This window comes from Pithys albifrons, chromosome 2, assembly GCF_047495875.1.
Source record: "Pithys albifrons albifrons isolate INPA30051 chromosome 2, PitAlb_v1, whole genome shotgun sequence".
NCBI lineage: Eukaryota > Metazoa > Chordata > Aves > Passeriformes > Thamnophilidae > Pithys > Pithys albifrons.
In genome coordinates, this window is record NC_092459.1 from 41,331,758 (window position 1) to 41,343,793 (window position 12,036).

The 12,036-nt window shown below is 46.1% G+C and overlaps 1 protein-coding gene across 3 annotated transcripts in view; it reads left to right on the forward strand.

The window, feature by feature from the left end:
- The first annotated feature begins 1,026 nt into the window (after nucleotides 1-1,026).
- Nucleotides 1,027-12,036, forward strand: part of GRIK2 (glutamate ionotropic receptor kainate type subunit 2) — a 389,366-nt gene continuing 378,356 nt past the window's right edge. For all 3 annotated transcript variants that reach the window (XM_071548811.1, XM_071548810.1, XM_071548812.1), the window contains exons 1-2: nucleotides 1,027-1,121; nucleotides 6,365-6,769. In XM_071548811.1, the coding sequence (XP_071404912.1) occupies nucleotides 6,655-6,769 (115 nt within the window). In that variant the 5' untranslated portion in view covers nucleotides 1,027-1,121; nucleotides 6,365-6,654. The remainder of the gene's footprint in view (nucleotides 1,122-6,364; nucleotides 6,770-12,036) is intronic.

A 12,036-nucleotide genomic window follows, 5' to 3' on the forward strand; every position in this document is an offset into this window, starting at 1 on the left:
CAAATTGCACATCACGTCTGCCTGGAGATCAGACCTCGAGAAGGGTGGAGGGGACGCGCAAGGGAAATCCTGCAATGCTTCAAGGCATGTCCGAGTCACGAAACAAAATCGGGAGGAGCGCAGAAGAGGCAAAGATACGCCTGTGGCGATGCGGGGGCGACCGTGGCTGGGCTAGGGAGGAAATCACTGGCAGTCCCGCCAGGCGGGCAGGACGACGCATTTCCCACTCCAGCTGATTAAGGAGGCCTATTACCAGAGCCCCCTTCCCGCAGCGTCGGCACTTAGAAGCGAGTCGGGCGCGGAGGGGGTCCAGAGGCGGTCTCCCGCTCCCTGGGTCGCCTTCCAACCTTGAAGGGCTAGAATGGCGACAAAAATGCACGAGTTTAGCAGACACTAGTTCAAAGAAGCAATGGGGGCAGGTGGGTTTCAGCATGAGAAAAGGAGTCGACAAGCAGCCGAAGGTACTTGCACTTTTTCTAGCCCCCCCGCAGGCTGCGGTAGGAGCGCTCGGCTCACACACGGGGCAAAATGAGGACGGACAGGGGTAACTCAGCGCCGTTTCACAGGAGGCAGGGTCCAACCCCCACCCCCTCCGCGTTCACAAAACGGTGTCCAGAGATCTCGATTAGGAGGTCGGAATTTTAACGCCGTGAAAACTCGCGGCCCGGCATCCTCGGGCCCCACAGGCGACGGCACGCGAACAGAGGCGGGAGCGCTTCTGTTTCGCCGGCCGTCCCCGGAGCCCTGCGGCTGCCGGTGACCGCAGGCAGCGGCGGGGGCAGCGGCGACACTTGGCGATGGGGGAAGCCGGCAGTGGCGTCCGTAGAGAAAGCTAGTTTCTGCTCCTTTAAAGGGCGAGTTGCAGCGCTCCCGAAGGGAGGCGGACCTCATTCCTTTCTCCCTTCCCTCCATCCCTCCCTTCTCCCCTCCCTCCTTCCCTCCCTCCCTCCCTCCCTGCTTCTCTCTCTCCCTCCTCCCTCCCTCGCTTGCCGCCGCCGTCAGTGGTGCCCGGACACCGGCTGCACCGCAGCCCGGGCTGTCCCCGGCGTTCTGCCACCGCCCTTCTTCCTCCCCTGCCTCCGCCTTCCTCTCCCTCCCCGATTCCCCTCCCGCAGCTGAAGGTAGGAGGATGTCCCGGGGTCTCCGGCTGTCCACCACTGCCGGAGGGGTTGCATGCAAGTGAGGGGGTATGGGGGGAGGAGGGAGAGGATGAGGGGCGGCGGGGGCTGTACCGTGGCCGCGTTGCGCCAAGAGCTGTACACCACGATAGCTCTTGGCCAGGTGTCTCAGGGCAAAGGCGGACGCTGAGCTGGAAGACATGAGCGCTGCTGCCGCCCGGGTCTGTCCCTCACTGTGGGAAAGGCAAACCTGTCGCCTTCCTCTCTTCCTCCGCCGCGGCTGCTCAGCACCGTCAGAGCCACCGCTGTCCTCATGTGTAGTGTAGATGTGGGACCCCGGACTAGAGGCCAGAGCAGAGCAGCCCCTCAGTGACCCCCGCCTGGTGCCGGCGGTAGCCCGGAACCCCCTCCCACAGCGGGAGCGCTGCTTCAGAGACGGGTTCAGGGAGGCCGAACCGGCAGGATTGAGGATATGCCTCCTGCTCTCTTGGCAGAGCGGAGGTGAGAAATGGGCTCTAACTTCGCTAGAGTTGTGGGTGGACAACAGTCTTTACTTCCTTGAAGTCTCCGCCTGTATCCGCTGTAGGACATAGCCAGTCCCTCTGTTGGCTTGTCGGCAGCCCTGTCATTTATTTCTGTACAAAATCAGCATTCTTTGGGTGAGCATCCATCACTAACCTAGCCAGGGCGCTGACACTCCGTGGAAAGCAAAACGTTCCTGCCTACGAAGTGCAGGCATGACTGCTACAGCCTTGTGTGCACTGAGAGAAGGAATGAATACATTATAATGAAAACCTCTCTTCACGTTTTCCTTAGAAACTTTTGGGAGAGTAGAGCATGAAAAACATTAAACGTCATAGCTTTCCTCCCAAAATCTTGTACAGCTTCCTGAAACCCAAAGCAAGTGGAAGAGACCAAACACTGATCTGTAGACAATGTCATAAATATTTGTTCCTGCTCCTTAAAACTTGCTAAGAAAGTGCTTTGCTATGATACTCAGAAGTGTCTAAACAAGTAAGTCTATTGCATACTCAGTTCATTAATTAGAATACACATCTTTCCACTAGCTAAAAATTAATTACCATCTTAAAATGTCACTAATCATCAGTGCAGCAGAAACTTGGTTGCAAATTTGGATGAAGATAATAACAAACAGAGAAGGACCTATGGTTTTGTTACAGCTGGTGGGTGTGAAGTGCCAGTGGGCCTCAATGTGTTTTTAAATTACAATATCAACACTAATTTCAATACTTTGGCAAACGTTGTAAAAGGGGAGGACTGTGTTACTGCTTTGTCAGCAAAGCTGCAATTCTTGTTTCTAGAGATCTGGAGATGCTGGTTAGGTCTTGCAATAAGCTGTGGCTCTCCTCACACCAGATTGCAACAGCAGGAGGATTTTGGTGGCATGTGAATCTGAGACGTTTGCAAGGATTTACTGAAAAATGCCCAAGAAATATTTGAGGGACCATATGTTATACATATACTAAATTTATATCTGTTGTTGTTGGGAGAGGCCAAAACAGTAGCCTAAGTGATATAAAAAAACATCAGTTTTGCCTCTTGGAGACACAGCTATGCCCTGAAAATAAAAGTCCATTCCTTTTTTTAAAGTAATATGATAAAACTATCTATCCCGGTAGGTGGCAGCTAGCTGGAAGTGGGTTAACTTTTATAGTGATAACAGCACATAAAAATAAGATCTGATGGGAAAAGTGCCTGATATAAGGTAATCAGAACCACATATCTCTCCTTTCCAAATGAAACATTATGTACATAATGTACACCACTTATACTTGACACACAGCTAAAAGTGTGACAGGTTTTTATTACCCTGAAAAGACATAAAGGCCTTAGACTGTCTATTCTTCTTTCCTCGTCTGTGGCTGGATAACTGTTTTTCATATCAGCTGCACTTGAACATTGTCCTTGTGTAATAAAGATGTCCTTGTGTATTAGAGATATTTTAACATTATGACTGCAATAGATGACCAAAAATATCAAAACATGTAACCAAGAAATTGTAGATTTGCCTGTAGCTGATCACTGAAGTGTGGAGGGCAGGTTCATATAGACTTTAATATGAAAGGAGCTGTGTAACAGTGGTGACGAGCTCCCAAAACACAAGACCAGCTTATCCAGTATGACATTTTATTAGGGATTTACAGCCTTTGAATTGTACATCTCAGAGGGGAAGAAATATGAAAGGTACTAAGAACCTTTACCTGTTTTCATATTGAAATCATTCTGGAGGGTGCACAAAAGTATCGTTTTAAAGGATACCCTTCCTTTTCCCATTCCCGAAGAAGTGAAGTTAAACTCCAATTAACAGAAAAGTAATCTAGAGTGGTGAAGACTGAGTCTTTAGTTCATTATTTAGTCTGCAAGTAATCTTCAGTCACCAAATATTTAGTGAGTTCTAAACATCTGATACCTCCCAAGATTGACTTTTTGTATAAGGAACTGATATTCTTGAGAAAATATTTCTGAGTTAACTACAACTTTTCTTCAAGGTGGAAGCTAGGGTTTGAACGAATGGGGAAGGGATGTTAACCCAGAGCATTAGGTGATGTGTGATAGCAGATAACGAGAGAGGTACTCCTGGACTCATAAAATGCCACAAAATAGCTGGCTAGCTAACATAATAGGGGTTATAATATATACCTTTAAAGAAACCGATAACATATTTTAATTTCCTTTCCATGTTGTGAAATGATTGGAAAGGGTGGGGGAGAAAAAAAGGCTTTTGACACCTGAAGCGGAGGCGGCGGCGGCCGGGAGCCCTCTCCGCGGTACTGAACAGGACGCCGGGGCCGCGCCGGACTCTGTCCGCGGTGCTGAGGCCGCAGCCGGTTGCGGGGAGCTGGCGCGGGGGAAGGAATCTGGGCTGAGTCTGAGGCGTGAGACCAGGGGCTGCAGCGTGGGCTGCTGAGAGTTTAATAGTAACAGAAATTAACCACAAATTGTTTTATGATTCCAGTTCTAAACGTCTTAGTGAGTTAGGAGCTCTGTTATGCTGAGATTACAGGTGGCTGTATTTTTTTAAGAGCCTTAGAAAAGCAGACTAACAGGAGTGACTTTTCCCAAAGTTTACCTCTTGTTTTATGTGCTAACGTTGACCATGAATATTTTGTTTACAAATCTGCTTGCGAAAACTAAATAAAATAAATAAATAAAAATTCGGTTGAAGCTGTATCTCAGCATTCACAATTGAAACAGTATCCAAAGATTTCTACTGTCCTTTATTTCAGCAACACCGGGGGGGGGGGGGGGAAGGAGGGAGGGCAAAGAAGTTGCATAGCATTCACACCAGCTTTATATTTTTTCTTGGACTAAGATAAAATATAAATGAGTAGAAGAGAATAAATGAAATAGAAAATAGAATAAAAAGCGTCTCTGCATTTTTACTGGGAGATATTCTAAGTGTGAACTGAAGGAGTCGCTAGATATCCTTGCTTTTAACACTAGGTGTTCTTTTTAAAGTGCTCCAGTAGTCAAATCGTCTGATTGAATTCCCTGCTAGACTGCAGAACTAGCCATTCATGATAGTTATTTTTGACACTGCAGTTATGCCTCCATCTTAAGGAAAAAAAAAATCAATGATGTTTAATAATCCCCTCTCAGAACATACATTTCTTTTCATCAGCATTTTACAATGTTTCAAGTAAAAGTGGGCAGAGGAAATCAGTAAGGCAAAATAATAAAAAGTTACTGTGAATTGCTAACACTTTTAGAGATGCAGAACAGCAACACTACAGGTTATAATCCAAATGCTACTGTTATTTATGTACATATCTACAATACACACATGTTATTATAGAACTCACCTCTGCCTTGCTTTACTTCTGATAGATTCCTCAGTGTTCTAATTAGCTTGGCATCATTGGTATTTATTTCTGTAAAGTCAGGTTTATTCTGTGTTCATCTCTATGTACCTGTGGGGGAAGTATCACAGTGATATTTTCTTTGGTAATAAAAGGCAAGGAGGAAGATAAAGGAGGCAAAATATGTCTGTAGGCAGAATGTAGAATAAAATAAATTAATTTTCCTGATGGGAAATATAGAATTATCTTTTAGTGTTTGTAACAAATCTTAAGTGGGTTCAGCAAGAACGTCACGTAGATTGGAAAGGCTGACAGTTCTGGTTCAATGTATTTCAATGGATTCAGGCACACAACTAATTGTATTTCCAAGGAAACTCTGAAGTGGTTCACAAAGTGAGTTTGTCTTCTTTGGAACACCTGGCCAAAAGACAAAAGTCTGTGGCTGCGTTTGAACATATAAACTCAGCATCCCATTATCAAACTGGGAAGTGTTATTGTTCTCACTGAGGACTGCTAAGTGGCAAACTGCAGAGATCTCTTAGTACAGGGAGGAACAGCAACATTTCCATAATACTAGAGTGAAAGGAAAGCAGACTGCAAAATTAGAGAGTGGTACAATAAAGTGAAATCATAAACTAGTAAATCTCCAAGTTACTGTCTGTTAAACAGCATTGCAATTCTACCAAGTTTAGCAAAACAGGTCTTTGCATTCAACAATGTTGCTCCAGCGCTGTCGGTTTCTGTTTGCCATGCAAAAGCTGGATGGTGTTCCATAATCCTTGGGTCCGGAGCAAGTTCCTAAGAACAGTCAGTATACAAACCACTGCATTTATCCTACTTCATGCATTAACATGAGTAACAGTTAGTGAATGTTAAATATAATGATTTTCTTTTAATTTTCTTTTTTTTTTTTTTTTTTTTTTTTTGAGCCTGAATGTTACTCTGACAACCTGCTTGACTTTGTTGTCAGGCTTCTCTTTCACAACTCTGAAGCTAAGTGATTTCGACCCAGGCAGTCAGCTATTGAAATGCATGAATTGATTTCTACACAACCAAGTCCCTTCTCCCCTCTAGCACCCCCCCATCCTTTATAGCTATTGTTCAGAACAACTGAAATACTAATAACAATTAGAAGCATGTAAATAAAACCGAGCTTTTTTCCCCTTCAACAACGCCAGGCGATCAGATCTGTTGCATAATAGAAATTGGGAAGGCTGTCTGGCAGGCAGCCTTAAGCAGAGAAGAGCTATCTCAATTTCTCTCACTTAATCTTGGCTTCGCGTCAGAAGCTGTGCAGCAGTGCAGTAGAATGGGAGCACGGCAAAAGCTTCGCCAGTGAAACGGCTGGTGCTCACTATGTGGCGATACCTCAGCGATTTCTCGAGCTGGATTACCTATTGATTTTCCTCCTTTCTTGCCTCCCAGGTTTACTCGGCTGGACATTGTGTGTGTTTGGATTTCTCAAGGATTCTCCCCCGACTAACATGGATGTCCCACCATTCCTTGCAGTTGAAGGTTGCTCCTTGGCGCAGTGAATGAAGAACATGCAGGGATTGCTAATGGGTTTGGGAAGCGTAGACTCTCTCCTCTTTCTGTGACCATGCCGTGATCGTGTCTGAGGGCCATCAGTTTACGTATCCTCATTCTCACCCTACCGAGAAACCTGACGGCTTAGAAGGGGGAAGTAAGGCAGCGCGTGTGTGCATAGAAACATCATGAAGATTATTTCCCCTATTGTAACTAATTCAGTCTTCAGATGCACCGTTAGACTCCTTCTGTGCTTACTGTGGATTGGATATTCTCAAGGAACCACACATGTATTAAGATTTGGTAAGATTTCCCGACACTTTTTTCATTGTGCATTTAAGCCTGAATGTGATTTACGTAGGATTGACTTAGAAGGGGTGGCTGAGGGAGAGCTGGGACGTGATACCGGAGTTGGGCACCGAAGCCTTTTTTTATTTTGCATCCGGAAGGATGAATTGCTGTGTGTTTTTTTCTGTAGCTGCAGCTCATTGTAGCCGTAGTAACGGCACGATTATGATGATAATTATAATAACAATAGAAAAATGACTGGCAAACGCGGTTGCCTAAGGCTCTGCGCAGCTTGCGTGGCTTCCTTGTAATTGTTTCCACTGTTTTGCTTTATTGTTTCCGTAGTAGAGGGAAGCATGGCTAATACGATGCTTGATCAGTTAAAAACCTGTCAACTAGTTGTTAAGTTTCGGCCGTCAGTCTCTGATCCCCGAGCCGAGCCGATTCCGTGTGGGCGAGAGGCTGTGAATTGAGACCTTTGGTCTGATTTCCCTTGAAGCATCTGTCTACTTGCTTGACACTTGAGTGGCGTTTAGGGTTAGAGAAGAGATGATTTATGTCTTGTGTGGTGATGGTGAAAGAGTTTTTGCGGTACCTTTTAAAAGCGCAGCTTTTCTGTGGGAGGAAAGTTGTATAAATTCCGCCCTTTCCCGGGAGCAAAAGAAAAAAGTAAATCAGAATGAAATTTCAAGGAGAGTAGAGCGGTTTTACAGTTTAAAAACTACTCTAGCTGGCCATGGCACTAACCTTACGAGCTCTGCCTGTACATGCGCGAGTGTGTAGGTGTGTGTAATCAAGCAAGCTAGAGAGAAATTCCAGCCGCTGCATTCCCTACAGAAGTTTTGCAGTGAGGAAGGACGGGACAGAAAGTTACCCGCAAGTACGGAGAGGGCTGTTGCGGCCGAGGGAAGTCACCCGGCGCTAGTCCGGGGCGACCCATGACGGGAGCCCCGCATCAGCGTCCTCCTGGTCGTCCGGGCATCTCGAGCGAGTCGCCGTGGGGGGTGGCGGAGGGGACAGGACGAAAGTGGTTTCCCTAGACCAGCGGCATCCTCCATGCCTGCCGACAGAGTGGCTGGAGGGAGGAAGCGCGGAGCATCCGCATTCTCGCTGCTCACGGTAAACTGCAGCAGCCGCTGCATTCATTTCCGTGGGACACTGAAAGCTCTTGCCTTTGCCTTGGTTTGTATCTATTTTAGCTTAGATCAGCACCCCCGCACACACTTTTATATGAAGGGGAAGGTGAGTAATGATTAAAAAGTAACCAGGCTGTTACTGATCTCGTGTGCTGAATTCCTAGCAGCACTTTTTTTTCTGCTTCCATCTGGTCTAAAGGTGGTGCTTAAGGAACGTTGCTCTTAGCAACCGTCTTCAGGAATGGTTGTTTCTTTGGACATGGCAAAACGGGTCCTTATAATCATTGTGGGGTCTATTTTGCAATCAGTCTGAGACAAAATCATAGGCATGAATAGGACTGCTTGTAATTTGGCATGAACCGGGATTCCTAACGGGCCCTGAGTGTTGGTCTCTAGGAGTCTGAGTTACTTTCAGGAGTAGCTATATAAACAGACATCTTCCCGGACACAGCACTAGCAAGCAGTATTCTTTCCTTTAAAATTGTGTTAGCCCTGAATTTCCAGCCCAGTGTACCTGTAGAGACAGCTCTGGAGAGCAGAGCTTTGGCAATGGTTAGAATATTTAATAATGCCGAGGCTGAGAAGTGATACAGTGGGACTCTAGCATCCAATGACATGGTGGCACACGCATGTGTTTTACTGAGCTAATTTCCCTTCCCAACTACATCCTGGTCACGCAGCTGGCCAAGGAGTTGCGCTCACTCCAGTGTTTGCAGCAGCGAAGTAGGAATCCGCATCGTGCTTTTTCTTGTCTCTCAAAGGAGTTGTTGCCAACTCATCACTGAGCCTTAGAAGCAGAAAGAGAGCAGTTGATTTATTTCTTTTATGATGGAGAATGTTACACGTGAGAGAACACAAAGAAGATTTTTGTCCTGTACACCCAGGCCTGTTGCACACCTACGTTTTAAGGAGTCTGGATTTAGCTTAATCCATGTATGGAGTGACTCTGTGACTACGAGAGAACTCCTGCTCCTTCCCCAAAGGTTGACATCTCTGTCTCTGTGTAGGGTATGATGGGGGGGAGGAGGGAAGGAGCAGGGCGTGAGATGTGAAAAAGCTTTGGTTATTTCTGAGTGGTAATGCCCCGCCTTCCCCTCCGGGTTCCCCTGCTATCTGTCCCTTTGGGATGTCGCTGCGACCAGGAGGACTGGATGCCGTGGAGTCCTTCCCGAGGAGAAGGGGAGAGCTAAGGAGATTCCCTCCAGAAGGCAGCCTGCCAGCCCCGGCTCTTCTTCCTCAGCCAGCAGCGCTATGGCAACAGGGGAGAGCTTGAAGCCTGCCAGAGCTGCAGCCCCCTCATTCCTCCTGTGCAAATTAGCCACCATGGATTCGCATTGTCCTTCCCACGGCTCCTCTTATTGTTGGGACTAGCCAGCATGCCCCTTCTCTCCCTCTTTCTCGCTCTCAAGCTACCTTTTAGCAACCACAGAGGGAAGTCGAACGGCCTGGGTTATCTGTCAAATGCGGGACGTTATTTCTGTCTGTGTCATAAGGAGCAAACACAGGGAGAGGCTGGTGCGATGGCATTGTTCCCTCCCCAGAGACACTTGCTTAGGCATCTGGACACCCGCCTGCTGCTGCTGCTGCTGGAGTCAAGCAACGTGTTAGTCGGGCATCACCCCAGGAGCCCCTCCTAAATGACACTTTGCTTCATGGGGTCATGCGACCAAGATCCCTCCCTCCTCTTTCTGAACAGCTTCCCAAAAGCAAGCTCAGGAAACGGTGAAGTTGAGGCTTGTACATATGGTACTGAGGTATCAAATGGAAACTGTTCTAAACCATTGCTACGGATAAAAGGACGAGGGAGAAAAGCAGCAGCCTAGTTAGCATTTGTCTCTCCACAGTGTTAAGTGTGATTGAAACCTTTCCCTTATCACTTGGCACCGAACAAATGCCCAAATACCTGACCGCCAGCAGATCTGTTATGTTACCGGGGATCATGTTTCGTAGCTTTCCGAATAACTGTTCCTGTATAAACATAGACCCAGGGCAGCGGCTCTCAAGAAATCCCAGGGAACTCGGCAGATCCAGAGCCCAGCGGAGCCACCCCTCTGCTCATGACCGCTGGGCTCATCAAGCTGCCCTGGCCGGACTCACCCTCTCCCCTCCCGCCTTTTCCTAGGATCTGCCTTTACCTCCTAAGGGTATCCCAGCACCTTGTCCCCGAATTTCTGAATTAACAAGCCATTTAGTGCTGTCAATCATCCGTAATTGCTCACCTGTGTTTTCAGAAACCTGCTCCTAGTCTTGCCCGAGGCAATAGAAACACGGGCTATTTAAACGCCCTCTTTTCCCACCTACTACTACATGGAGCATGATTGTCAGCTCTTTGAAGTCTGAAGTGCTCTAAAGTGCCCTCCTTTATTTAAACTTACTCTCCTTTATTTAAACTTGCTCTCCTTTATTTAAACTGCCCGTTTCCGGCCTTGTCCTTAGTCCTCTGAGCAATTCATCTCCTACAGCAAAGTGTGAAGGGGGATCTGCGATGGAAGGTGAAAGTTATTTCGTCATTGCATTTTCTCTAGGGTAGCTCATTATTCGCGAAAGTGTGATGAAAGACCAAAGACCTTCACCACAGGGGGCTCAATAACCTGATAAATGTTAAACCTGTAGTTTTGACTTCTTGTTGCTTTGGAGTTGCCTGAGTTCAAGTAGATGAGAGAGAGAGATGAATGTTTTGTGTTACAATGAGCCATGAAGGAGGAATGTGTGTGTGCGTGTGGCTGCTTCCAGCTTAAAAGCAACAGAAATTCAAGACAGAGATGGAAAAACTTTTCAAGGAACAAAGGGAGAGCTTTGAACTCTTACCAGAAACATTTCATACCACTCATTACTCTTTTTTTTTTCTCCTAAAAAAGTCCCTACCCCAAACCCTCACAAAGCCTAGTACTTTCCCATTGCCCTACATAAAATAATAGTTAAAGCAAATCAAACCTTATATGACCAGGTACTGCTTGAGACCTAGGGGAAAAAACCCTCATTGCTTAACTCCATTGTGGTAACCCTAAGAGGGAAAGTGCTAGACGCCTGTGAAGATCTTCCTCTGTGAAGATTTAGCACGGGTTTCATCTGTCAGGCTTCTTAGCTGAGCAACTTTGTCTCAAACAGATTGAGTTTATCTCCATGTAATTGTTTTTACAAGCTCGAGCTTGACAAAACCACAGAAGAGGCCGGCTTGTCGTGTCCATTGCTTGTGCAGTTGCCAGTGGGTGTCAAACCAGACGTTTCTGAGATTTTGGAGATCATTTTCAAATTGCAGTATTAAAAACCAGGGAAGTCATGGCATAGCAGCAGGAGCTAACCCTCTGTAGAAGTGCAAGAGACAAGAGTTCAAGTGAAAAATGCCTGCTGGGTAATCGAGTAAAGCTTTCTTAAAGTACTTGCAATAACTCTTCTGGATGTGTATTTTGTTTCCTTTGGATTTTACATTGACATCCTTTTAGTGGCAGGAGGTAAGCTTTCTGTCTGTATTTGAGAGAGAGGCGAAAATTTATGTATCTGGTTTTAGTGGGGAAGGTAGTCTGCCTTCAGATCAAGAGTGCAACGAAAATCTGCAAGCCAAACTCTTGTGGCAGCCTTCAGGGGTCCATGTCTTGGCAAGTCCACCATTCAGAGACGATGAAAAATTTACTGCTAAGGATAAGAAGCTTTCAATATCTATTAAAATCCTCACAGAGAGGAGTTCAAAATCTGTCTTATAAACAACAACAACAGAAATCTTTGAAAGAAGAGTAAGGTTAAGAGCCTCGGGAAAGCAGCAAGGAGGTGAGAAGCATTGTTATTGACTGGTCTAGATTAAACAGCACAGAGGAAGATTTCAATTTGATAACGTCACAACCCTTCCTGTTTTCTTTGCTGCTTCTGCTGACAATTTTGTAAGGTAATTAAATTGGCTGATTGAAGTCACAGTGGTCATGGGGTGATAAAGACCGTTTGGATTTAATGGAACTTAGAAACAACGGTGCGCTGCACACAACTCTTACAGAACGAGAATTTTAATGACTCATTCGGGGTGCTGACTACATAGAACGTCCTGGACGAGTTTAATTGAAAGGGCAAAGCAGATTAGCTGTATACAGTCTTTATTGCACTAGATAGGGGAATTAGAATGATCCTTTTAAAAGACTCATTATTGCATTATCAAGA